We start from the raw sequence: 27,833 nt of genomic DNA, 5'->3' as shown, positions 1-27,833 counted from the left end.
CACGGGGGGACCAAATGGACTGTCATTCAAATGTACAGCCCTGCAAGTTTGTGATCGCACACTCGCACACGCACAGAGACATACACAGAACTGAACAAACTCAGCGCACAAATACAGTCCTTGCCGCCTTCATTAGGTGCACAGAGACAAGTTGAGCCCAGTTCTTTGCTGGTGTAGCTGCACCGGAGTGAGAGAGTGGAGTCAGATTTGCCCCAGCCTGTCCTGACTGTGGCTGCAGTTCCCTGTTGCGAATGAGAGCAGAGACGTGGGAAACCTATTACTCTTCCAGCCAGGGGATGCCAATGGCTGGGAATACCAGGAGCTCCACTGAGAGGAAACCCCCCTTCAGCCTTTCACCTGAAACTGGTAATCTCCCCGTGCTGAGTCCCTGAAACAGGGGAATTGTGTTTGAAGCGCAGCCAGTGGTGATTTAGTGGCAGACGTTTGCAGAAGAGACTTTGATTAATTCGTAGTAAAATAAAGTAGCGCTCAGGTGCCAGTGCCACATTCCAGGGCGAGCCGGCAACCTAGGTGCACGCTGGGCCTGGCGCCAGCTGCCTGAGCAATCCCCGCGGAGGCGGCCGCGCCAGCCAACCAGCAACTTCTCCCTGCTTGGGCTGCTTAATTATTGATTTATTTTTTCCCTTCCCTGGCAAAAAAAATATGGTATTTGGTAACAAGCTCCCATTGCAAAATGCTGATGATTTGGCGAATGTGTCACTGAGGCTGCGGGGTGATAAAGAGGAGCAGGATCCCAACCAACAGTCTGGCTCAGCCAGTTTGCCTGTTTATTAAAGAAAAAGCCCCAATCATTAGCTTTTTGGTTTTGTTCCGCCTGTGGGCAACTCCCCTCATGACAACTCTCAGCCGCCCAGCAAAATAACTTGGTATCGGCCTAGGCAGGTGGCAAAGGGCGCAGCCGTTCACCAAATTAATCCCATGAAACTAGCAAGATAGAGGGATTCATTTTTACTAGTGCTCAGGTTAAGTGACCAGGCAGAATTGTTCTCCAGCATAGACAGCAGCTGTTAACTGGGGGACCCTTCACACGAGGTAGCAGCTGCCAGGTTAGGCTGGTGTCAAGCCAGAGGAGCTCTCTTGAAGCCCATAGTGTTACTGTTGATATACAGCAATGGTTTATAATGAAGACCAGCAAACCCATTCACAAACTTTTGGTGGACCAGTATTATTTTGTTTGCATATTCATTGTGCAAATAATGAATATGCATACATGCAAATAAAATATTGCCAGTCTGCCAAGGCTCAACCCAGTTCCTTGTTTCCCAGTACCTAACATCTTTTGACCTCCACCCCTATTCCACATGCCCTTTAACCCTTTAACCTCTGACCCCTACAGCCCATGCCTACACCTTCTTGTCCCGTGACCCCACCACGCCCTCACCCAATACCCTTTGCCCCCCATTCCACATCCACACTCCCCAGAGTGAGACTGCCCTCTCTAGAGAGCGTGGCCATTGGCAACATGCCCCATCCCTCCCCAAGTGCGTCTTGCGCCCCCATGAGTAGAGGCAGGAAGGAGTGCAGAGCTCCAGCCGGGCTGCCATCTTATCTGTGGGGAAGGGAGAGGAGGGAAGGAGATGCTTTCTGCTCCGCCTCCTCCTGCCACCGCTGCCTCAGCCTCTGCACCACCGCTGGGCAAAATCAGCCACCACAGCTGCTGGAGCTGAGCCTCTTCGAACAGCCGGCTTCAACTCTGGCAGCCGCTGCGTTCCAGCATCCAGGGGTTCGTGGACCAGCACTGGTCTGTCGTTGGGAACTGCTGGTTTACAGGACCCAGACTGGGGGCGGCATTGTTGGTTTTAGCACTGGAGTCCCCTGGGCTCTGTTTCATGTAGGGCTGGGGCATAGCAGCCTGTGGGATTGTGTGTTTGGAGATTTTGTCAGTGAAAAGGTCAGACGTACTAGTTACCAGCAGCCAGAAAATCTCCAGGGCTACTCTGGGGAGTGGCAGCAGGGGTCAGCCATACAGCTGAGGAGTGCAGCAGCTCTCCTCTGCCCATCACTTGCTGGCATGCTAAGTAACCTTAGGTACCAACCTGTGTACTGCATTGGCCACCAGGGCTTTTGGATGGAGAATTTAAGCCTGCAGCAGAGCTGCCCTACGTGGCCCCCTGACTCCCGTGAGCCCTGAGTGGTCATGTCCCTTGCCCTCAGCAGAGTGTTGGCTGGATGAGCGAGGTGAGAGGGCAGAGTTTTGACGACCAAGCTCAGCTTCCGTGGGAAGTTCTCTGGAGTCTGGTAGCACAACTGAGGGTTCCACTGGAGCTTTCTAGCCTCGTTTTTTTTAATCGAGTTGGTTTAGGAAGGGGTTGGGTTCTATGTTTTAATGACATCTGCATCCCAGCCCCTTCCCTGTGTGACAGCCACCCTCTTCTTCTTCTTCCTGTCTGAGACCCGGTCAATGTCCTCTCCAGTATCATTCTGTAGATGACGGCTGCCAGGCCCCTCCTCACGTGGGCCCTAATGGGAGAAAAAGGGTATTTTTCAAGGTTTCCACAGTTTTTTTCCTCTGAAATATAAGGATGTGCAATTTTTTTAGTTTCAATTTAGCATTGGAGAATTTTATAATTTAGTAATTAAAATCTCTGATAGGCTTTAGAAATTGCAGCTAATTGAATTTAATGGGAAGATGATTTTCAATTTTATTTGATTACCCGGACCCCTGGCATTGGTATTTATGGGAAAAAAATGGGAAATGTGCTGTGTGGGCTAAGATGGCATAATTGAATTAGGGCTAATCGGATTTCTTTGTCATGAATTTCACTATAATTTTCCTATAATTTTCCATTAGATATCTAGTTTACAAATATTCACAAAGAAATGAAGCTCTTTCGGAATGGAGATTGCTGGCTAACAGGATTACAGGGACGATAGCTCGGCACTGCCAGCCCGGGCTCCTTCAGTAATGCAATCTCTGCGTCTGTCTCACACTTTCCGCCTGCCACTGCCTCCTTCTACCCCCTCCTGGCCCGTTGTCAGAACCTCCTGCTCGGCCGCACTTCCTTTAGGGCCTTTATTAGCTCTGTGTGTTGTTGTGTCCAGCATGCATATGTACAGTGTCAGCACCCTCATGCACGCAAACTCAGTGTCAGCGCACAGGCATACACGCCCAGTGACAGCACATGCACGTGCAATAGCTGCATATGAATGTGTCTGTGCCATGTCAAATCACACGCATGCACATGTAATGTCAACATGCATGCTCCATGTCAGAACACGCCCACATAATGTCAGCATGTCAGAACACACACATATGTAATGTCAGCATGCACACACAGTCAGAACGTGCATACACATGTAATGTCAGCACGCATGCTTGTGCACACGTAGTGTCAATACACAGTGACACTCTCACACCCGACATCATGAGAAGATTCTTCCCTATCGTTTCTGGTTTGCCTGAGAGGAAATCTCCCCCCTTCGGTCCCTGTTGCATGCTGCCTCATGGAGCATTCTTGGCCTTCCTTCTCCACCATCTGCGTTCCCGGGGCTCTGTTCTCCACCCTTTCCCCCATTCCCTGCCTGCTTTGTCACTCGCCTTCACTCTCCCCTTGGCCAGTCTAATCATGCTGAATCCCGGGCCAGCCTCCATGCAGCCCCACCTGCCTCATCAGCGCACTCCATCTGCATCCCATTGGGCTCCCTGCTCAAATGCCACCACAGGAACAGCGTTCAAGTGATCATGACAGTTGTCCCATGGGAATGGGCTGCTCTCAGTTACATAGCAGCCCACCTGCATGCTTTTGAGCAGCAGCTGTCATTGAGTGTGCTGCCTATCCCATCTCCTACTCCCAGGCCCCTCAGGTACCTTTCCTGCTCCATGGAGTTTTGGAACAGGGCCCTGGCTTGTTGCATCCTCTCCAAGAGAACCCATCATCTGCAGAGGGAGTTGTGAACTTCCCATCCTGCTCCTAGGTTCCCTCCTTCCTGCCCTGTCTCCTCTCTAATCCCAAACAGATCCACTCCAGAGGCTGACATGACTGAACCCTGCCCCCTTCCACACCCATGCCCGTGGAGGTATCCATTGCAGTTGCTCCTGCTCTTCCTGTCACCACTGCCACCATCTCACCCACCCTCTTCTCCTCCGCCTCCCTGAGTCAGGTCAGCTCTGTCCATTGAAACAAGTTCACTTTCCAATAGGGCATAGGGACTGTATCCTAAAAGTCAGCCTCATGCTTGTCTGTCCCTCACATCCACCTCGCTTACCTGTCAGGGGGCTCCACACCTGCACCATGCCCCTTCTGGAGCCCAAGCCCACCTTGATTGCCCTGAGTTGGGCAGTGAGAGAGGTGGCAGTGCCACTTGGTGCGTGTCTATGCTCCAAGCCAAACACTGCCACCTTGGCTTGTGGCATAGCCTTGGAGTGTGTCCATTTGCACACTGCCATGGGGGCGGGGCCTGTGAGCTACAAATTGGACATAGAGAGGTCTCACTTAATACCCACTCACCATCGCAGCCACGATTTTAATGTCCAAGACAGACCCCAGGGTGGTGTCTTGGTGTGTGCAGGATGAGGTTATTAGCATCATGGCATACGTATGTTAGTCATGAATGTGTGAATGTATGTGTGCATGCTTTTTTGTGTCTCTGCATGGACTTATGCCTTCACACAGGAGTGTGTGTATGCACCAGAGGGAGGCAGATTAACAGGGGTGGGAATATTAAGGCCCGGGGGCCAGATGCAGCCCAGCACTGGGGAGTCTGCACTGGCACTCCAACCTTCCCACCACAGGGCGGGATCACACAAAATCTACTAGTCTGGGCCCGGGGAGTGTCTTTCTCCTCAGTTGCGGGCCACATCGGTGAGGGTTTGGTTTTTCTTTTTTGCTTCTCACTTGTGTGCAGCCCCTGACTGATTTTTCTGTGGGTCAGTAGCTCCTGACCCAAAAAAGGTTCCCTACTCTTAACTCCTGAGACTGTTAACTCTTTGGAGCAGGGTGTGTCCTTTTGTTCGGTGTCTGTACAGCATCTTGCACAATGGGTCTTGGTCCATGATTGGGGGTCTCAGGCACTGCAATAGAACTAATTAGTAATTAGTAGTTAGTAATTAGTACTAACAGGTCTGCCAGTGCCATTTGGAGGGATCTTTCTAGAGATGGAGTCTTGGGTAGTTTCAGAGCAGAGAACTCTGGGCTAGACCAGAGCTGGCTTTATGGGCACCATCCTTACATTTCAGGGTTATGAACATTCATTCCTGGACTCGGTTCCATGGTAAATCTACACCCCCCCCCACTCCACACCCCTTGCCTCTACCCTAAATCTTTGTGACTTGCTTCGAATACCTTTCCCCGAGCACCCTCCGGGCCCATGTGCAGCATGTCGCCTTCCTCAGAGTGCGTTCAGTGCTTTCTGGCTTGCTCCTCAGAGGAAGTGGTCAGATGGCAAGCAGCGCTGGGCTGGGACACCTGCTGGACCGGCCAGGGTTGCTGGCAGAGCGCTTGGTGTGGGGGTCTAGTGCCGAATGGCTTGAGTAAAAGCCCAAGGAATAGTAAAGTGGCATGAGCTGGGCCCAGGTGCCAAAGCCCCTCCACGGCCCCGCCCTATACCCTGAGACTCGGCATCATGCCTTTGGCAGTGTTTGCCAGGTTCGTCATGCCAACAAAGTGATTGAAACCGAATTGAAAAGAAAGGAGTGAAAGAGCAGGAAAGGGGAAGAAAGCACGGATTGTCTCTCCTGCCGCCCAGGCCTGGAGGCCTCTGGGCACCTCCCTTGATGAAACAGAAATCAAACAAAATTACAGAAATAGGGCAAGAGCATTTGCCTAATAAATTCCCTGCGCAAGAAGGAGTGGAGGAACCTGGAGATGCCAGATCCCCAGCCCAAGAGCCAGAGCCCACGTGGGTCTAGAGCAGAGGGCACTTTGTGAGCCCTAGCAGAGGAGAGAGAGAGAGAAAAGAAATGGAAAGCGAGATAAATAGAAAAATGAAGAGGGAGGAGATGACCAGGGGGTGATGTCCCATATAACACGGTCCTCCAAAATGTGGCATATCCCCTGCTCAACCCTGGTACAACCTCCATGGGGAAAGCAGTAAAATGTAATGATAATAATTAACCACCCCTCGCCCTCTCATCACAGCTTTCATCTAAGGATCTCCGAAAACCTGGCAAACATTAATTAATTAAAGTTCTTAATGCCCCTTGGAGGCAGAGGAGGGACTACTGAAGTGCAGCCACCTCTGGGATGGAACACAGCAGCTGCAAGACAGGGTGACAGGCACTGCCCTTTTTCCAGGCATTTGGGAGGTCAGCATGTCCAGGAATTAGAGTGTGTGCTGAACCAATTCTGCCTTTGGGAAGCTCCGACCTAGTGGTAGGGAGGGGGCAAAGCTGCTGTCTAAATGAATTCACAAAGGGTCCTGACGGAGCAAGAAGCCAAGCAGCCCCAGTAGGAGGGAAGAGCAGCTTTTTCTTGGGTAAGAGGCAAAGAGGGAGGATGGGGAAATAAAGCCTGATCCTGTGACTGGAGATCACTAAGATAGAAAAGCAGCCTCCCAGTTGCATCAGCTCCAAGGCGTGGACCTCACTTGAAAAGGCTCCTCAGCAGGTGGCTTCTGGAGGAGGAGCAGGAGTGGTGGTGAGAAGTCCACACCAGAGTCTGCAGTGGGTGGTGGGGGGAGAGTGTGGGTTGGTGTGATGGCCTGTGGATGTGTGTACATTTGAGTGTGTGAGCATACTGGTTTTTTTTGTAGAAGTGTGTGCATGTCGTGTGCACATGTATTAATGTGATACTCTTCACTTTTATGTGTGCAGGAGTACAAAAATGCATTCAGGAGGCATGTGTGTCTATATGACAGTGTGTGTACACTCTGTGTGTGTATTGTTGGTGTGTGCTCGCCTCAGCCTGGGGCATGGAATACAGAGCTCAGCTCTCAGCAAATTATGGTGACAGGTAAAAGAGCTCCGACCATTTAATTCTTGTATGTCTGTAGGAAATTTTAGAGAGGAGAAACCTGTGTTAACACAGAATGTTCCTCGTGGTCTGGAACAAAAGGGAGATTCCCAAGAATCGTAGGCCCTGAAAGGAGGTGCCAGGCCAAAATCAAGCCCTACAATCCCAGCCATGAAGGCCGACAGTCCCTTTCAAGTAGCCGTTGGATTTCTTCAAGCTGGAAATGAGCATTGTGGCCTAATGGCTTTGGGAGTCTTTAAATAAATGAGTGAGGCAGGAAGCCATCGAGATATCAGGATCTGGTCCCTCTGGCTTCTGCTGGTGTAAAACGAGGTGAAGGGCTCCACTTTGGCTGGATTCATGGCCCGGCTCCACCAAGGAGCCCACAGGCCCAATAATTGGCCAGGTCAGTGAGGAAGGAGTCTGGCCTGGAAGCCCTCAGGGTATGTCTACACTAGCCCCCTAGTTCGAACTAGGTAGGCTAATGTAGGCATTCGACGTTGCAAATCAAGCCTGGGATTTAAATATCCCGCGCTTGATTTGCATCTTCCCGGCCGGTCGCCACTTTTTGAAATTTACAAGTCTGGACTAACTGCCCGCGTCTGCACGTGGCAGGGACCCGGTATTTCGAATTAAAACCCTAAATTGAACTACCCGTTATTCCTCCTGCAAGGACATACCCTCAGATTGGGAGCTCTAGTTTTCTTCCCTAGGCGTGAATGCCCTGACCTGAAGCTGCCCCTCTGACTGGACAGCTGTTCTGACACTTGGACAGGGCAGTCAGTGCCCTCACTCTTAGGCAGGGATGGGCAAAAGTGCCTCCGCAGACCAAATCCAGCCCGCCTAGCGGGTTGATCTGGCCCGTGGAGGCCCTGCCGTTCCCCTGCCCCCGAGCCAGTTGGGCCCTGAGGGTGTGGGAATGCCCAAAGCCTCCTCCTGCCCTACCCCCTGATTGGCCTGGGGGCGGGAGGAGCACGCAAAGTTTCCTCTGCCCTCCCCCCCCCCCCCACCTGCAAGGAGCACGCGGCACTTCAAAGTGCCGTATGCTCGTGCAGGGCAGAGGCAGGGCGAAGGAAGCTTCGTGCAGCTCCTCTGCCCCCAGGCCCTGATTGGGCGGTGGGAGCACGCGAAGCCTCCTCCCTCCCTGGAAGGAACGCGTAGCACTTTGAAGTGCCGCATGCTCCTAGCAGGGTGGGGACAGGGCGGGAGGAGGCTTTGGGTGCTCCCCCGCCCCCAGAGCCTGGGGACAGGGGAGCTGCACAAAGCTTCCTTCGCCCTCCCTCAGCCCTGCGAGGAGCGCACAGCACATCAAAGTGCCCTGATTGGCCTGGGGGAGGGAGAGCGCCCGAAGCCTCCTCCTGCCCTACCCCTGCCCTGCGAGGAGCACGCAGCAGGGCGTGGTGTGGGTGCCTAGTGGGAAGGGGGGGCAAAGGGGCTCCCCCACCCTCAGACCAATCATGGTCTGTGGCTGGGGTAGCCCAGAAGCATACTGGCCCCGCCCCTTCTGGTTTAGGCCCCTCCCCTTCTGAGTGGCCTGGGGGCACTTCAAAACTTTTTGAAGTGGCCTCCAGCCAAAAATTATTCCCCACCCCTGCTCTTAGGGCATCAAGGCCACACCCCCACCCTGTATGGCCACTCCCAGTTCTTGACCTGTGAATGGGGCCTGTGTTGGACTCTCTCTGGACTTGTGCACTATGTCTGGTTTTGTGGCAGTGGAAGTCAGGGTGGCTAGAGCCCAGCAACGTGATTCAAACTCTCTTTGGTTCACATTGGTGAACCCCCGCCCTTTCCCCTCTTGTTGTCCTAAAGAGTTTTACACATCAGATTTAGGGCCTGCCATGACTGTACCAATGGGGTCCCTGAGCTAAAAAATGGATTTATGGGTTGTAGTTTGGGCATTCATTGGCTATTCCTTAAACTCTGCCCGAGAACCTGCCCTGCCAGAATCCATGTCGCCCAATACAGGACGATTTAAGAAAAGAACTCACAACCTGTTCAAAATACTTATTTAATCATGTAAATATTCTTGTTCGTTTGTTTTAAAGAAAGAGACTCGTGTGTGTTTACCCAACACGCCTCTCAGAACCTCCCTAACATTCTTTTCTACTTAAAAATAAAAGCAACAAAAAATGAGGAAATTCAGGGCAAAAAAAACCATAACCTCGTTGAGGCCAAACACACCCCTGGTGTAATGGCACTGACTTCGTGAGGCCTGTGCTAGCAGTGGGATTGGCCCAGTGTGTTTAAATAATGTTGAAGCTTGTGACATAAACCAGTAAAACACCCAACAATTCAGAGGGAACACTACTGCTCTGGCCTGAGTTTGTTTTGTACTGTGTACATACGTCCATGGTACACTTGTGTACAGGGTCATCCCACATTACATTAATGTACACACACACACATATTACACTTGTGTATACAGAACTCTCCTGTATTACACTTGTTTACACCCCCCATATTGTACTCTCATATACATTCTCTCTCTCTCTCTCTCTCTCTCTCTCTCTCATACACACACACACACACACACACAAATATTATACTTATACACACACATACACTAGTACACACCCTCTGCCTTACCCTAAACACATTCTCTCACACACAACACTGTTTACTACACACTCACAGACGTCTCTGCACACTAGGGATGTAATAGTGTAGTTGATTAATCAATTAACCAGTAAGCAAAAGTTTATCAGTTAATGCTATAGACTATGCCCATTTCCCCCCTCCCCCTGCCAATACATTTTTTAGCAGGCTGGTCAGCAGCCCAGCTCAGTCCTGGTTTGTGCAGGGTCCAGGACCTACCCTTATTGTGGTTCTGCATTTAAAGTGTATTAAGAGCCAGGCAGATAGGCAGCCAGGCTCAGTACCAGCTTACACCAGGTCCGGGAGCTCAGGGCTTGCTGGCATCTCTCTTCCCCCACCCCAGCCCCCGCCCAGACAGGGTCTGCTGCCTTTGTATCAGAGGCAGCAGCGTGGGATGGCAGGCAGGCAGTCTGTGAGGGAAGCTGGTTTTTAAACTGGCTCCCCTTGTGGACCAGCTCCTGCCTGGCACCCAAAACTGCTGCCTCTGATACAGAGGCAGCAGCGCGGAGTGGCAGGGATTCCTCGGGAGTGGAACTGGATCTCACTGGCTGCTGGTCCCACCCCCAGGGACTATAGAATAGATAACCGATAAGAATTAATGAGGTTAATCGGCTATTCAATTAACTGATATTTAACATCCCTACTGCACACCACACACACTGTAACACGCCTATTTGTTCATTCTTGCACCCATACATGGATTAATTTTCACATGCAGACATTCTCTCTTTAGCACTAGTGCACGCTCACAGACACCCTGCCTTGCACGCAGCACAGCCCCTCATGTTCATCCACCCGCAGTCTTTCTCTCTCTAAAGCTGCAGGGATTCCTGTGATCAGATCACTAATGCAATAGTCTGGGGAGAACTGTTTGGTTCCATTGGCCCTTTGTTCAGTTCAAGTTTCGTGCTGCCCTGTTGGCGCAAAGACTCAGAACTTTTCTAGGTGACGTCTTAACAAAAGCATCCTGACGGCTCACCTAGGATTATTTTTATTGCAATTCCCAGTCATAACCCAGGACCCCATTATGCTCAATGGATCAGCTAGCCAGGCCCTGATCTCGGCTGTACCCATGCAGCGCCAGAGTTACATCTCTGTAAGGGTGCATCTGCACTGCACCTGAAGCTTGAGATAAGCTACACAATTTGAGCTACACAAATTGCATCGCTTATTTTGTGTCAATTTCGAAATGGCTTATTTTGAAATTTGGCACTGTCTACACAGCACTTACTGAGACATAAATTGCTATTCCAAAACGTCCCTTACTCCTCGTGGAATAAGGTTTACAGGGACGTTGGAATGGCGAGCCCGTTACGTTTTGAAATAACAGGCGCCCTCAAAAGACGCGGAATAGGTATTTTGGGATACCTCCGGTATCCAGAAATAGCGCTGCACTGTAGATGTAGCCTAACTGAGCTCAGACTGTGGCCCAGTATGTCCCAGCTTTTGGGTGTATGGGACCATATGCAGACTGTGGGGGCCAGCACAGTGCAAGCATCGATCCATTGACGCCTGCCGTCTGTGTGATGCAAGCCAGAGTGCAACACAAATGCAAAGGTGCATTTCTGCATAATTTTTTCCTCTTGTCTGGTGGGGTTTGTTCTGATTGAGAGAAATACTAAGTAGCAATAAATGCTGGAACAACCCTAAGGAGGGGAGAAAAATACCCAACTCCTTTCCACACCAAAAGCCCCCCCAAAATGCGATTGTATCTCAAATTCTGCCAAGCAATCCCTAAATTAAATACTGAACAACCATTAGTTCATGTTTGCTTAGCACTTTGAAGGGCCTGCGCTGTACTCTCATCTGTACCCGTGTAGTCAAAAGGGACTGACTTTAGAGTAAAGAATGGATTCTAGTCTCCTTTACATTGACATGAATCTGGAGTAACTTAAAGCGTGGCTTCCAGTTGCACTAGGTCTGATTTTGGCCCTTCGGAGGGGGTGCAATCCAGTGCAGAATTTGATTCGGGTCAGATCCTGATCTCGGTGAAAATACAGTTAATTCTACTCACGTCAGTCCCTATCACCAGTATCAACCCAACTTTTATTTAACATAGAGAATCCCCTACAGGATGTATCCCCCAGGCAAAGTGCTTTGCTAGTTAAAACAGGACGGGGGTGGGAGAAGAGAGAGACATTGAGCTTTAAATCTCTATCCCTTGAACCCATGCCACTAAGCTTCCTGGCTGCTGGGGTTTGGTTCCTGATGGGGTGTGTGATCACCAGCCTCGTGTGTCTCCTTTTCTTTTCTTTTCTTTTCTTTTCTTTTCTTTTCTTTTCTTTTCTTTTCTTTTCTTTTCTTTTCTTTTCTTTTCTTTTCTTTTCTTTTTCCCCGAGTCCCGCCTCCCCGCCTGGGGAGCCAAAGGTTTGGGAAAGCAGAGAGCCAATAAGGCCGGCCCCTAGCAAGCAGCCCTGATAGGGTAATGCTGCTTGGCTGGGCTTTTTGTCAGAACTGCTCAGCTCGCTAGCTGGGAGCTGGTTCCCTCAGCATCTTCCCTGGGAGGCAGCGAGCAGAGGCTGGGGAAGGCACCCTGATCTTTCACCTGCCCTCTAGCCAGTAGGGAAGGCCAGGCAGGAGGTGTGGCCAAGCTCTGTCCTGCCAATCACCTTCATTTTTGACAGCCAGCCTTCTCCTCCCCCCCATCACCCCCCCCTTCACCAGTGAACTCTGCTGCCAAAGTGTTCTCGGGGAGGTCCGTCAAAAGCAATGACATCAGTATTTTAAACCAACTTGTTATTCGGGGAGCAATCAGTTGCAATTAGGTATTAATTAAGTATTATGAAAGTTGATTATTTGAGTGAATTCGGCTTTCGTCTCTCCGACTATGGTAAGTACAGCACAATTGTTCTTTTCCTGTCCCTTGTTCTTTCAGTTTACACACACACACAAAAAGCCCCTTCTGTGCCGGTCTCTTCTTTTCCCTCCCCTTTCCCTTTCATTCTTTCATTCGTTCTTTTTCACCCAGTGCTGCTCTTTTTTATTTTTTGTTGCTTTTCCTCCCCTGCCTGTGTCTCTTCTCTCGCTCTCTTTCCTGCGGGCGCGACCGATGGGACCGGTTCGTCTATAAATAGTTTCTCTTTTAGTTTAATAAACTACCCAGCACAGCTGATCAGCTTTGGGTGGCCTCAGAGAGAGGGGGAATTTTAATTTCTCTTTATTTTGTTTTCCTGTTTGGTGGGAGGGAGAAGAAACTTTTTTAATGTTCCCAAAGCCAGTGCAGGGGTGTATGTGTGTGGAGGGATGACATGTCATTCTGATATGGGAGGGGTATTGTTTTGGGGCGGATTCCCCCTAATGGAGGTAACTTAATAAGTTTAGAGTGTGGAAGCCTGAGAGAGTATGGGGGGAGTAGCTTAGAATCAGGGTACTTGTCCCCCAGGTACAGCTCAAGGTGGGAACTCTCAGACTCTTTCGCTTTTCTTTCAGTTGTTTTACGGAAGTCCCCCCCCCCCCCCAGCCTCTTTCTGTAACCAGATAAAGTAAGGGGGGGGGGGGGGAGGCTGCTTCAAGAGGATCTCTCTCTCCCGGTAGATTTCAAATCCAAATCTGTTTGCATGATTATTTGGGAGGCAGTCGAGAGAAACTCCAGGGTGAGAGAGAGGGGAGGAGGGAGGGAGGGACAAATGGGGTAAAGGGGGGAGGATGCCGAAGGGAGGAAGTTTATGGAGGTTTTGAAATGAATCTGCATTTATATATAAGGCATGTGGGTTGTTTTTTCTTTAATTTTGTAACCCCCTTCTAAGCTCTGGTGTCCTGTTGGTAAAGGTTGCTTGTCAGGTTCCTGTGCTGTCTAAATGAAAAGGAATTTAATTTATTTGGGACAAGGTAGTGTCAGATGAAGAGGATGCTTATTACATTTAATGAGTTTTTTTTTTCACCCGGGCACATCTGGGATGGGTTTGCTTTTGTCTTTTCCATGTGAAGTATGTAGACTCTGGGAGGAGGGATGGCAGGCCCCCTCCTTGCTGGTTTTGGTTTCAGATTACAGGGCCAGGTATCGGGACTGGCTGCTGTTTTGCTAATGAATTTTGTAGCCCAATCTTTGGCCTTAGTTCTGGTGTTGGGCCAGCAGGGTGTGTGGGGCCCTCGGCCTGTTGTCAGGTTGGGGGACGGGTTGAGTTTGAGGCACGCTGTGTGTGTGGATTAGAGTTAGGGTTGAGATTTCATGGCCCAGTATGATGGCTGGGGTGTGATTTCAACATGGGATTCGGTGGTGGCTGGGTGAATTATGTTGCCAGGCCTGGTGTAGGTCTTGGGCTTGGAGTTCGCAACCCTGTCTGGGAGTTCGGTACAGGTGAATTTGGAATTTGTCAGGAATCCCTCAGGTCCCATTTCCCATTAAATGGGGTTCCAACATAGTCTTTCCAACCCAGTCCTATTGGGAAAGTGAAACAGCATGCCCCTCAATGATTCAATACCCCTCCCCTCTTGTTAAAAACTACATGACATCAGTGGGCCAAACCAGCTTGCACTGGCAATCTTGTCATTTGGATCATTATTGTAGTATATTTTTACAAGTGATAAGACTGTAATAAACTGGTTGATGATTGACTGGCCTGAACTTTGAACTCTGCTATTTTGCTTCAAAAGGATAAAGTTGTTGTTGTTGTTTTAATGATATCAGGAATTAAAAAGAGCAGGAAGGACACCTGCACCTTGATTTGAGATCTCGGTTGGCCCAGGCCTGGGTGTGTGCTGTTGCATCTCTTCAGTAGAGCAAGTAGCTGGGAGGCTGAGTGGGTAGGAGAAGTGTTAAAGTTGTGGTGAATTTAAGGAGGGTGGATAATTTAAAGAGAACTAAACAATGATTTGCCCGCCCTCCTCCATCCCTATTTCCAGGAACTGTAGAAGCTCCTAGATTGGGGATCAAACTGTAGCTGTGCCAGGTGTTTACAACTATAGTTGGCCTGGTTTCAGGACCTCTCTCCATTTTAAATTCCTCTTCCTGGAGAGGTAATGCCTCCTGCTGGCTGGAGTTATACCCTGTCAGCCAATAAGTGCAAACACTCCCTCCTACCTGCAGAGTCAACTAGCTTCTCCAGTAACCAGCGCCTGGGCCTGGGCCTCCTCTTTCCTGTCCTGTCATCATTTCTATGGAAACTGCCCTCTGCCCCGCACCCTTGTAATGCACGCCTGGTCTTCCCCATGGTGCTCACAGGTAACATGGACGTTCAACACTCTGACTGGGGCTCAGGGTGCGAGGAGATCTGTTTAGGCCAGCATTACAGCCTACATGTGGGTGAAACCATCTTCTGTGATCACAAGGTAAAGATCTGCCCCATAAATACCTCCTCTAGCCATTATCTTCCTGGAGGCCAGCTTACTTCCCTCCGTCATTTTGGCTTGAATTCTCTCTAGTCCTTTAGGTCTTGTATCCCCACGGCTGTATCTGAAGGGTGGTTCACAAGAGAGAGGGAAGTCCACAGGGACCACTGTTTCCTCTAATCTTTCCCATGCATGTATGGATTTTTTTCCATCCATGTGCGGAATGAATTTTATGTGCACTGAGGCATGTGCACTACCACTAGAAACAAAAATTTCTAGTGGTGGGAGTTGAATATCCTGGACGCTCACTGATGAGGACCCAGGGTATAAAGTCTGGAGGTGTGGTCTTACTAAGGGCTTTGTACATTGAGTTAATGTGTGGGACCTCTATTACCAGAAACTTCCATAGAAGTTAAAAGTAGGAAAGATCTGCCAGGCAGCTGATCCAACTGGGGCCAGCATACGATTGTTCCCTATGTGTGTTTGTCTAGGAGTCTGCTTTAAAATATCCGAAGCAGTTGGTTCCCATCATTTTCTGTGGGACCCTTCCCTCATCAGAGTTACCTCAGTACAAGATCACAGGAACTGCACTCAGAGTGGGGACAAGGAGCATAGGTACTTTGGGAAGAGGGGGCACTTTAATATTCAGATAGTTGGACGCACTCAATTTTCCAGTAGGAGATAATTTTGTATTTTCATAGTGTAAAATACTGTTTTCAGATAATAGTAGAAATATCCCTTAGGGTGGGGACACCACCCTTGTTGCTTCTAAACTACAGCTGCTGGATTTTAAACAGCATTTCGATAAAAAAAATTAGGGTGTGTATGTACAGGCAATGTACTGTATCCTTTCACTGTAAACAAAAAAAGCACCTACTACACGGATAGAGAACACAGCGTGTAAGTGGGTGTGATCAATACAGATACTGGAGCTGGGCGGGAGTAAGCATTTATTACGTAATTTTTGAACCTTTAGTTTCTTTCTTGGGTTCCCTGAGATGTTTGCCCTCCTCCCCTGTCTGCTACCCACCAATATGGGGAAGGCCATGTAAATGGGGAACCTTTCTGCAGTTTGTTTTGGTTTTGGTGGAATGGGTAGAATTCTACAGCAGGGCTTTCGTGCTTTAGTCAGTTCCCAACAGCCTCCTGGTAAACTCTTGCAGATTTTTTCATAACAACTGGGCTGCCCTTGTGTCTTGGGCCTACTCTTGACTTACTTTCTACCATCAAAAAGTAAATCTGGGCTGTGGAATGGCTGCCTGTTGAGTTTCACATGCAAAAGTTGGCTGAAAGTGGCTGGGAAGTAGCAGGCTGGTGCAGAGAACGTGACTTGGGACATGGAGGAGAGTGCTGGTGTCTTTCCCCTCCTGTCTTGCACCTCCAGGCTGCTGCCTCTTTTCATCCACAGGGATATTTTGTGGTCTATATTTTTTTTAGGGTGGTGGGGTTCCAACTAGGAGTCAGTTCAGAGGAATACCATCGCTGAAAAGGCCCAGCTGGCTTTTTGGCCAACCAGAAGGTGGTTTGGGACAATCCATGTCTTGGTCTCCCTTTGCTAGCCAGAGAGGGGGCACAGGATATTTTATTTGGGGAGAGTATGGACAGAACCCACATCCCAACATCCCACATGGTACTGTTCCCCCTGGTTTAATGTGGACTGGATCAATTTGGACGTCTTCAGCAATAAAAAATGCCAATGTCGTCCTAATTCACCAGGCCCCGAGATGACAGCAAATTTACATTTTTTAATTAAACTAGCAGCCAGTTTTTATGAGAGGGGGCTGGGTTATGCAAATCAAATGGTTGTGTACGAAAGATTAGGAGAGTTTGGGAATAAATTCCACAAATGCTAATAAAAAAAAAGAGAGAGAGAATGAGAGAGGGACATTGTTCCATTAGCCCCTTTTAGACTGATTTCCCTGGAGAGAAGGGGATGTGGGAGTGGAGGAGGGGGGGGGAGGCTTTCAGAAACAGGTAAAATCCATTTTGAGGATTGAAAGCCCCCATCAGACCAGGACCCCGCTGCTCCCTGCTTCTTCTCCCAGAGCAGCATGGCATGTGGGGCTGGGAGGGGCACCAGAGACAGGCAAAGAAACTTATTAGCCTCTTATTCTGACTGTACAAGTTAGAAACACAAACTGGGATCTATAGAGCTGCCAGAAACATGTATCTTGGGTGAATAGCTAGGCCAGATGCAGAAGGTGGGCACTCGGTGGATGGAGGATGGGCTGGCAATGGATAGCGTGAGGCCCAGTCAGGTGAGGGAGTGTAAAAGGGCTGGGCCAGATGTAAGGGGAGAATGGGGCGGTACTGGATGGGCCATAGGAGGAGATGAGGCCTGGACAAAGACGGGACCAATCTGGGTAGGGAAACTGGGAGCTAGATGAGAACAAGGTTGGGCTAAGGAACTATGCAGATGAACAGGAGCAAATACTTGCTGCATGTTAGATGGTACAGGGCTGGGCTGGCATGCTGGATGGGTGCAGGGTTGGATTGGTTGGTAGAGTGGATGCTGAATGGGTATGAATATATTGTTCCCTCCCACAAACTCCAAACTCTCTTCTCCTCTCTTTGGACTCCGTGGTGCTGATTTCATGAGAGAGCCCCTCACAGGTGCCTCCCTGTCCTGCGTCCCACTGGGCCAGCATTGCCCTTCCTCCTGTTTCTGAGGAGATGCCCTTTCCATCTGAACACAAAAGTACCGGAAGTATCCCCATCCCTCGGCCCACAAGGAGAGTAGCTGACAGCACTGCAGCAGTGGGATCTGGTGGGGATTTTCGTCCTCCAGATGCTTCCCTACCAGCCCCATAAAAATATAAATTTGTAATTCACCTGGTTACAGCATGTTCCTCTTCAAAGTTCCTAAAGTCCTTTCTTTGGAGCCATTGAGGTTTCCCATCCTTATCTTCTGGCTCATGGGAGGTTCCCTGCTGATTTAGGGGATGGAGTCCTGGCTGAGGTACCAGGTACAGGGCAGAGCAATTGTCAGCTGCTGGGGAAACAAAAAAACAAACAACAAGCACAAAATGTTCCTGAGGTGGGAAACTGTTTGGATCTTCTAGTCCTGGGGCAGTTTCAAACTCAGAAGGAAAGCTGAGCCACACACAACCTGGTGAGAGAGCAAGAGGGGCAGAGAGGATGAGAAGGGAAGGGGAGAAAGACAAGGAAAGCGTGGGGTGCCGTTCACTTGCTGACCTAAGTGCCCACAGCCCTCTGAGCACTCCTGGCCCAGTATGGAATTTGGATGCCCCATTCCCAGTGTTGGGTGTGAAATGATCATTCGCCCCCAGCCACCTGTGTGGCTTCTGAGAGGGTTGTTTCAGCAAAGCCCCTTGGCTGCGTCTAGACTGGCAAGTTTTTCCGCAAAAGCAGCTGCTTTTGTGGAAAAACTTGCCAGCTGTCTATACTGGCCGCTTGAATTTCCACAAGAACATTGACGATGTCATGTAAGATTGTCAGTGTTCTTGTGGAAATGCTATGCTGCTCCCGTTCGGGCAAAAGCCCTCTTGTGCAAATGCTTTTGCGTAAGTGGGCCAGGGTAGACAACGTGGTATTGTTTTGCTCAAAAAAGCCCCGATTGCGAAAATGGCAATCGGGGCTTTCTTGTGCAAAACTGCGTTTAGATTGGCACGGACACTTTTCCGCAAAAAGTGCTTTTGCAGAAAAGTGTCCGTGCCAATCTAGACGCTCTTTTCCGCAAATGCTTTTAACGGAATAACTTTTCTGTTAAAAGCATTTGCAGAAAATCATGCCAGTCTAGACGTAGCCCTTGTGAACTGAAGGGAAAAAGTAAAGATCTGCATAGGTGTGTCTAGGGTCAAGTGGAACCCACAGATGTGTACACACCCCTAACTGTGCTGCACACACACACCTGCTCCAGACATAGCCACACATGCTTGTATGCAGACACCCCCAGCTGCACCGGACACATACACACCTGCCCTGGAGACACTATCTTCATGCACATGCCCACTCATCTGTGCCTCCTCTGGACACAATACTCCATGCTCTTCTAAACACCTAGTCATGCTGTATACATACACATCCAGCCCTGCTCCAGACATTTCCTACACACTCTGCACAGCCACACTGCATGCACGGCCACACCCCCCCACACCCATGCTCTGTACACAGTCCCTGTTACATGCTGCTGTACACTCACTCTTGCTGTGCTGAGACCTCTTCTCTCATTCGGCTTCTGGAGAGGTTGGTGCCTCTGTGTTTTAGTTCTGCAGGTGTGTGGATGGGGCTAACTTTAAAGCTCTGAATGCTAAAATCCTCTCTTTACCCATAGGGCAGGCCCAGCATGGCCTGGGCAACGTGAGGTTCCTCTGCACTCCGCCACCTGTGCCAGGGTGCCTCTTGGCTGGCCAGATGGATGAGAGGGGAGCTCTGCTTTCTGGGTGCGTTCGCTCCTTGAGCTCTGCTGACATTGCTGCCAAGAGAGGTGGTAGAAGTGCTGGTGGCTTTTGTGATATAGGCTTCTTAGCTGCTCTGAGACCAGAGTCCTCTGAAGCTAGCAAGGAGGGGTCTGGGCAAGAGCCTTAGTTCTGGTCTTTCTCAACACCACATGGGTCTGTGAGACATGTGAGCATCAGGGGCGTCAGCACAGGCTGGGGGAGAGAGCTTTAAATCACCCAGCCACCTGGACTGTTAAATTATTCCCCACTGCAATTTACATGTTCCAATCAGCCCCATTCTAAAGGAGGCAAGTAACTTTCCAGTTTAGGGAAGACTGGGGAGCATTCATTACAGCTGGCTGTGGAGGAGATTCAGAGATAAGGATCCCTGCACCAGCTTCTATCTCATCTCTGCTGCCAGCCAATCTCACCTGCAGGGCATCAAGCACGAAAGGGTGGGGTGTCAAACTGCACAGGACAGGAGGACGAAGTGGGTGAGGAGGGTGTGTGCATGCGCAATGGGGACCATCTTGCAGCCTATCAGAGTGGAGGCCAAAGGGCTGCTGGAAGGGCTGGGAGGATCTAAGCAATGAAGTTGAGTATAACAGAGGGCCCTGGCTTATTTTGGATCCCTTTTTTTGGCTAGGGAATGTTGTGTAATTGCAGAGGAGACATCCATGAGCAACCATATTAACTGAGGGGGGAGAGGCCTAGTGGTTAAATCCTGGTGCTCAGGAGAGACCTAGCTTCTATTCCTGGCTTTGGCCCATCATTTTCTTTCTCTCTGTGCCTCTGCTTCCCTGTCAATAATGCGGGAATTAACAACATACCACCTTAGCAGCCCAGAGCCGGGGATAGGCACTTCAGCAATGGGTATCAGTGAATTAGGGCTGGGGCCTGTTTATGGGCAAAGTGCAGGGCTGTGGCCAAGAATGCTGCTCCCCTAGGCAGAGTGGATCCTACTTCTGCCCCTCCCCAGCCTCCACAATTCTCCTGCCTTTTTGGGTCCTCCCTGGGCTTCCTCTGTCCTGTTCTTGTTCCTTAGTATTCATGGCTCCAGCAGAGGGGTCTTTGGAAGACCTGTGAGATCCCAGACAATAGGGGCAAAGTATCAGTGGGCTGTTACAGTTGTGAATATGTACTTGTTAGAAAATGGAAGTGATTCCTGAGAGAGCAGCCCCCTTGCCTGCGATTCCCTGCGGAACAGCTGCCAGTGGCATAGGCAAGGCCAAGGGAAAATTAGGAACTGGAATGTACTGTAGCTTCTCAACCTGGGAAACCATCAAACGCCAGTCAACGCCACTCGTCCTTGTCTGGTATTTCCAGAAAAACCTGGCGGGATCTGGCATCCTAGGGCGGAATTTATGATGAAAAAATAAAATAATAATAATAAAAAGTCCTGATCCCTTTGAGGCCTGAGTCATAGATGCATCTTCTCATTAAAGCAGCTCCACCTCCCTGCAAGGTGTTTGCCAGCGCAGTGCCTGTGCTTATCCACACGTTGGACTGACCCACCCATGGGAGCTCTCCTCTTCCCCATCAGGAATTCCTGAGCATGAGAGCTCCTCTGTTGCTGGAGGTCCTGTCAGTGCCCCATTTTCTACTGAGAACAGGCCTGACTTCTCCAGAAGCTGCACCACAACCCTTTCCCAAGCTTCTCTTCCTTGGACTGCTTGCCATTTTGCAGGCTCATGCATGGCAGTTTGACACACCTGCTACCCTTGTTCTGCTGTGTAATTCTGTGGGCAAAGCCCAACTTTTCTAGGAACAACCCCACCCCCAGCTCTGCTGGGTAATTCCTTGAGCACATGCCTGGCTCCCACACGATTCGGTGGGGGTTCAGTGTCTTATATTTGTTTGAAGCTCCCCTCCTCATTCTCCTTTCAAAGTGACCCCCTGCACAGCAGGCAGAGAAGGAAGGAAGCGGCTCCTGGAGTAATTACTGTCTGTGTGTCCTGAAGGCAGGAGCAGCTGTTCATGGGGAGCTACCAGGGTGGAAGGGAGTTGGGGGGCGTGTACAGAGGGCGGTTTGTTCTTTCAGTTGAACATTTTAAATGGACACACAGTCCGTCTGCAGTCTTTCCGATTCCTTTGAGGAACTCGGCAAGCTGCCGGGGAGGTCCCAGGGATCGGGGTCCAGGCCCCTCCCGAGGAGAAAGAACAGTGCTTTGCCCTCGTTTGCTGGCTGTCACTCTGTACGTCTCCTTCCTGCCACCTTATTTTTTCCTACCCTTCTCATTGTCTCCGTTTTGCTGTCCCTTTTCCTTTGTCATGTGCTCTCTCTCTCTCTCTCTCTCTCTCTCTCTCCTTTCCTTCTTTCTTTTCTTTTTTTTTTTTTTTTTGGCTAGGTTTCCCATTCACCCTCAGTATTTCAGTCAGCCTCTTTCCCATACTCTTCCTTGTTCTTCCTGTCATTCTCCCTCTTCCTTTCCTTTGTTCTGAGTCTTTCACTCTCTTTCCCTTTCACTCGTCCCCCTTCACGTCCCTCCCTTTCACTTCCCCACCCCTTCGCGTGGCTGAGTTCTGATGAGCAAACTCCTCCCAGTTAGAGGACTTTATGAGTTCTGTGACTTTCCCACCTAACTACAGAAATATCACTCAAATTGATACAAAGAGGCGGGCCCATGAAACTTTTCCTTTCTGTAAATCATGCGCCTCTTTAAGAGAAGCCACCAGCTCAAACACCCCGAGCAATTGTCTCTTCGTCTCCATTGCTGTGGGCTTGCAAGTGTCTGATGATGTTATTTCTGTCACTGTGAGTCTGTTCTCTGCAGACTTTTGGCACCTGGAAGCTCCAGGTCTGGGACAGGTAGGGGCGGGATGTAGTTTTTGGCAGGATCCCGACCACTTTGGAGGACGGTTTGTGACATCATTTGTTTGCTTTCTCTTTGCATTGTTTTATTTTCAAGAACGTTTGTTGAAAAATGCAGCCTCTGAGCTGGGGTTTGATAGCGGGAGATTAGAATCAGGTCTTAGTGCCTAGCTCTCTAGCCGCAGTGAGGGGAGGGATGGTGCAGGGCCTCTAGAAACTCGTGCCTATTCCTAGCCTTTCTGGGTTGGATTAAAACCTGCCTATGGTGTGGTGATGCTTTGGTGGAATGTTCTGGTTAGGCCTGGAATCCAGGATGTGGGTGTGGGGGAACCTTGCTGGGATTTCCTGTAACCTGTTCTGTGTTGCTAGGCTGAGTGAGCTGAGCCTGTTAGGACATCTCTGACTTGTTGGGCTGGGTCATATTTAGAGCTTCTGGTATGACTGAGGCTAAGTCTAGGTCTGCAGAACTGCATGGGGGAAAGAGGTGAAAAAGGACGCTTCTCTCCTCAGCACTCCCCAGAACAAGAAGTGGGCAAGGGAGACACCTCTCTGGAGGCACTCAGCCCCCTTTGGCTTGAGGAAAGAGCTTGCAGGTTTCAGCCAGACGGAGAACGATGCTTCCAAAGTAGTTGCGGGCACTATTTTAGTAGGGACTGTGGGATGCTGATGGTGTATCAGTATTTCCCATGGTTCTGATAGATGTTCCCTGGGCAGTGCTGATTGGCTGTGTCTCCAACCCTCTCCCACTCCCTCCTTCACAACCTTATCACCTCGGCCCCACGCCACACCTGACCCTCATACTCTCCTTCTTCCCCCTGCTCTGCCCCTCTTCCTCTATGAAGTGTCCTCCCTGTCATCTTTTGCTGTTTAGCTGATCTGCCTCCATTCCTCACCAAGCCCCACTCCAAACCTCATGGCTCCAGCTCTGCAATGGCAGCTATTTCCTCTGCTGGTGTGTGACACCCTGCTCCACCCTTGGGCTTGTCTTGTCTGGTTAGACAGGGTGCTTCTTGGGGCAGAGGCTGTCGTTTATTCTGCCTGTGCGGTAGCCAGCACAGTGGGCTCCAATCTCAGCCAGGCCACAGGCATGCCCATAATAAACATGGTCAATAATAATAATGGGGTTTGAGTCCAGGTAATGGTCATTTGTTTGGTGGTTTTTAATTCTGTGTCTACTTACTCTCCATTTTCCGATGGCTCTGCAATGTGCTAGGCCCTCTGAAGGTGTATCCAGGAATCCACAGCCCCTGTCCCAAGATGCTGGCCCAGTACCCTCCACATAGGTCCAGGTTACTTGTGGAGCAGGGCCTTGGCTTCATCCCTTTTATAGTCACACTCTGGTGATCTGCAGAAAAGCACCAGGGAGATGCCTCTGTCCTGTTAACTGTTGGGCCAAGACATCCTGAGATTGTCTGCTCCTAGTAAACTGCGCTTCTGTCGGGATCAAGGTGACCTGGGCAGCAGACTAGGACAGGGAGCTAGAAACAAGTTCGGTTCAAGCTGAGTAACTTCTCACAGAGAGAAGGATGCATGGATGGGCAGGTGGTATTTGGCAGACAGCTGGCACAGAATGTCGCTGAGGTAGGTCCTAGGCAAAGGCTCTGCCCCCTTCCACCTTCCTAGCATGGCTGCAGCCTGAGTGTCATTGGGGCCTGAAATCTTGTGGTCGTGGACACATCTGTGCCCACAGAAGTTGTGGCTGGCAGCACAGAGAGAAAACCAGTAACAGTCAGGAGGATGAGGAGGTGGAAGGGGGAGAAGGCACTGTAGGCGAAAGGGTCTAGGAAAGGGTCACACAAGCCTATTTCAGGGACAGTGCTGGAGGAGGATTGATGACAGGAAAACAGGTCCCTTTCCTTAGCCACGTCCTTAGTTCATTGAGATCCAAAATCAGTGTCTTTCTCTGGGTTTGTCTGGAAAATGTCCCACTGCTACAGCCATTGGAGAGTGACACTGTGGGGGCAAGGCCTGAGGTAACCAGAAACAAGAGGACATAAGGAGGTATCTGAATCCTGTGGGGGGTGATTAATGAGGAGACAAGGGCAAGGTGCAGAGGTAGGTCTTTTGAGGCCTTGTTCTGAACTGACCCAGGCCTGAGCTCTGTTTATAGTCTGGGCTGCTTACATTCACACCAGTCACTTCTACTGCAGGACCTATCCAGTCCTCGGCACTCTTCCTATTGAAGACATGGTCCCCTTCTGAGAGGCATACAGCCCCATCCCCTGGGGGCAGGCGCTCCTGGCTTCTAAGTCCCATGTCCCCTGCCAGCCCCCCACAGCCAAGCGCTGTATTTCCCTGAGTTGGAGCTGCATACACCACTGGGCTCTGTGAACACAGAGTTTGTTTTGCCAGGGTGACCTGTTTAATCATCTCATTTTCTGGTGGCCGTTTATTCCTCGTTTCCACGGTTACGGCCCCATTAAGGGGAGAAGCAATAAGGCAGCGAGTCAAACAGGTAATAAAAACATTAAAGCCATGTGCGCGACAGGGTGGGGGTGAGTGGGAGCGCAATGAGTCGAGACGGGCCATACCAGGGAAGACAGCAGGCTGTGGGGAGCCAGACTAAGGGCAAGGAGCACCCTTGCCAACCTCTTCCTCAGGAAAGATCTGGCCAGGAAAAAAGTACTACAGTATTCTACAGCACTAATCCACACCACTGCAGTCTAGAGCAGTGTTACTGTAGTACTTCAAGTAGCCGGGAGTGTTTCAGAGAATAGTACTGTTACTACAATACTGAGAATGGTTGTGGGTACTTCACATCCTACAGTACCACAAATGGCAGAGAAGACTCCAGATCCAGAGTACTAGTACTACAGTAATGTTCTTACTGTGCTGTGAATGGCTGGTAACACCACAAGTTACAGTTTTAATACAGTGCAGTTAGTATGGAGCCAAACATCCATTGCAATTGTATTGCAATTGTGCTGCAGCAGTAGTACTGGACACCAAGATACTTCTGGTTTCATTAGTGATATTACAGTACTGTTGATGGCCCAATGAGTGAAGTTCCTGACGTAATATCAGTAGCCAAAAGTACTACAGCTTGTAATATCATTAATACTCTAGTAATATATTTACTACAGTTCTGCAAATGGTCTCAGTCAGCATAGCATGTAGTGTTACTGTAGTGGTTTGGACTGTTCCGAGGTAGAGCACTTGTATTGGAGTAAAGAACACTGCAACCTCAAAGAGAAGGTGAAATGCCATGGAAACAGCCACCAGAGCCCTGCTCCCCCTGCCCCAGTGAGGCAATCAGGCTGCCAGGAAGAGTGCAGACTGGAACCAGTTGCTTATGAATCCAAGTAGCAGACAGGCTTTAGATCCCCAGCTATTGAAGTGATCATGGCTGAAAATCCAAGGGAAACTCTAGAGTTTAGGCAGCATGGTTTAGGATGGTCATCTTCCCTGATCAGTGTGATGGAGGGACTCCTGGTCTGACTTTTCCACTGTGATCTGGAACAGGGAAGCAGCAATATCAGATGTCACTAAAACAAGGGAAGGGCAAGGGCATTCATCCCTCTGAAAGAGGGGGGAGGGGGCTTAATCAGCACCAATCACACCATCCTGGGCGTAGCAGATGGACAGTTATTTCACAGAGGCAATATTTCTTACGTTTATTGGGAGGATCAGGGCTTTTGTTAACACATGCTATTGCTCCTTAATTGTGTTAGTGACCAGACCTTTGGGAGCTGGTAGACTGGATCTGATATCTGATTCATTGATGTCAATCCAAATAACTCCATTGACATTGGTGGTTAGTCCACCTTTACATCTGTGTAAGTGAGATGAGTCTCTGGGCATGTGAGTCCCCTACAGACACGGACCATGGCCCAGCTGATGTGCATGAATTTCAAACTGCTATCAATGCCCCCATATAATTGAAAAATTAATGGAAGCCTAAGCAAGCCCATGCCAACAGATGAACCCATTTCAAAGTACGTGGGCCCCATTGTTATTGTTCCTTTTTCCCATCCTTTTTTATTGTATGTTTTACTATGGGGTAGGAGTCCGAGGTGGGGTTATGGTGGGAAATGTATAGGACATAGCTAGTGAATGGTCTATAGCTGTGATCCATCTCTCCTATCAGAGCCATGTGCTTGCTTTGATTGTCAGATGGAGATGGAAATGATACCACTGAGAAATTATTAAAAAACCTTGTTGGACAATATGAGTACTGGGGCTAAGGTTTCCAGAAGCACACCTTGCTGGCCAAGCATCCATTCCATTGAAGTTAACCAGGAGTTTTTCAAACTCACAACATCTTCTGGGAACAACAGAAGTTGAGCACACAGTAGAATCATACAGGAGTCCTGAAATCTATGGGAGTGAAACAGGAGCTCAGTATAATAGACACGTTCTAATCCCCCATCCGGGCAAGAAGGTTCAGACTGTAGAATCACATCATAAAGGGACAAAAAGTTAAGAGATGGGATTGGTTCATTAGGTCATCTAGGGCCATTTGCTGCTCAATTTATTCATGTAAATAGTCCAGTATCCTTCAGTAAACTTACTTGCACGAGTAGGGTGAGCAGGATTTGAACTCTTTCGTCTGCTCCCAGAGCAATGCAGGATTGCTCCATACAATACAACATACAGTAAAATCCCTCATTGCTTTGTTCACTTCAGTTATGAGCAATGGGCCTGGAGTAGATCTTGGGGTACATCTATACAGCAATGTTATTTCAAAATAAAAAGCCTTATTTCAAAATAACTTAGTCCACGCCTACACAGCAGGCAGCTAATTCAAAATACTGTTGAAATACTGTCAAGCTGGAGGACTTCTTACTCCAATTCCTGTAACCCTCTTTGTACGAGGAGTGAGGGAAGTCGGTGGAAGAGTGCTCTATATCAAAATAAGCTACACAATTGACGTAGCTCAGTTTGTGTAGCTTATTTCGAGGTAAGCCCTGTTGTGTAGATGCACCCTTGGAGAGCTGAGGACTCATCTACTTACTGGGGGTGAAAGTCACCCCTATGCAGAGGGTTAGCACAGAAGACCGATGCACACAAAGTCCCTGGCCTTTGCATAGGGCATGAATTTCATCCTGTGTGAGAAGAAGTTAAACGGAACCATCTTCCATAATCAGTTTGCACAGCCCTGATATCAGAATGAAAATGTTCAGAAAAACAAACAGGCAAAGGGGGGCGTGGGCAGGAACACCTCAGGGAAAATGTGGAGAAAATAACTCTTTGCTGGCTTTCTCTGCTGAATTATTTTACTCTGCTGCCTGCCCTGCCTCGACCTGCTTGGGCTTTGCTATTTCTGATCTTGTTTTGGGTTTTATAGTTTCTTTTCTCCTGACTTTATCAGAAAGCATATTTGTGGTGAGCGCCTGTGAAAGGACCCGGGCTGCTGAGTAAATATTCAATGTGCAAACGAGCAGTGTGACCTTGAGAGAAGGGGAGAGAGGAAGGGAGGGAAGCAGAAGGAAATTCATAAAAAAACTGTAAAAGAAAAAGAATGGGGAGAGGGGGAAACCCCCCCCCCAAAGACTTTGCCAGATTGGACAAAGTGACATAAACGGACAAAATATTGTCCTTGATTGCTAAAAGTGGGGACTGGGCGTCTAGCACAAGGTGTTTCAAGGGGCCCTGTGTCTCAGGGGGTATGTCTACACTACCCTCCTAGTTCGAACTAGGAGGGTAATGTAGGCATACCGCACTTGCAAATGAAGCCCGGGATTTGAATTTCCCGGGCGTCATTTGCATAAGCGGGGAGCCGCCATTTTTAAAACCCTGCTGGTTCGAACCCCGTGCAGCGCGGCTACACAGGGCTCGAACTAGGTAGTTTGGACTAGGCTTCCTATTCCGAACTACCGGTACACCACGAGGAAGCCTAGTCCGAAC

The 27,833-nt window shown here is 49.5% G+C and overlaps 1 protein-coding gene across 7 annotated transcripts in view; it reads left to right on the top strand.

Annotated features, from left to right (window-relative positions):
• CASZ1 (castor zinc finger 1) overlaps nt 1–27,833 on the top strand; it is a 273,367-nt gene that overhangs the window by 134,531 nt on the left and 111,003 nt on the right. For 2 of the 7 annotated variants that reach the window (XM_075906428.2, XM_075906431.2), the window contains exon 1: nt 11,861–12,336. The exons of 3 other annotated variants lie outside the window; for them this stretch is intronic. In XM_075906428.2, coding sequence (XP_075762543.2) covers nt 12,288–12,336 — 49 coding nt within the window. In that variant the 5' untranslated portion in view covers nt 11,861–12,287. Of the gene's footprint in view, nt 1–11,860; nt 12,337–27,833 lie in introns of those variants that run through there. 2 more of the 7 variants (XM_075906424.2, XM_075906432.2) reach the window with 2 other exon arrangements.

This window comes from Pelodiscus sinensis, chromosome 24 (genome assembly GCF_052426305.1).
Source record: "Pelodiscus sinensis isolate ZL-2025 chromosome 24, ASM5242630v1, whole genome shotgun sequence".
Taxonomy (NCBI): Eukaryota; Metazoa; Chordata; order Testudines; family Trionychidae; genus Pelodiscus; species Pelodiscus sinensis.
This window is presented reverse-complemented; position numbering and strand designations above follow the sequence as displayed.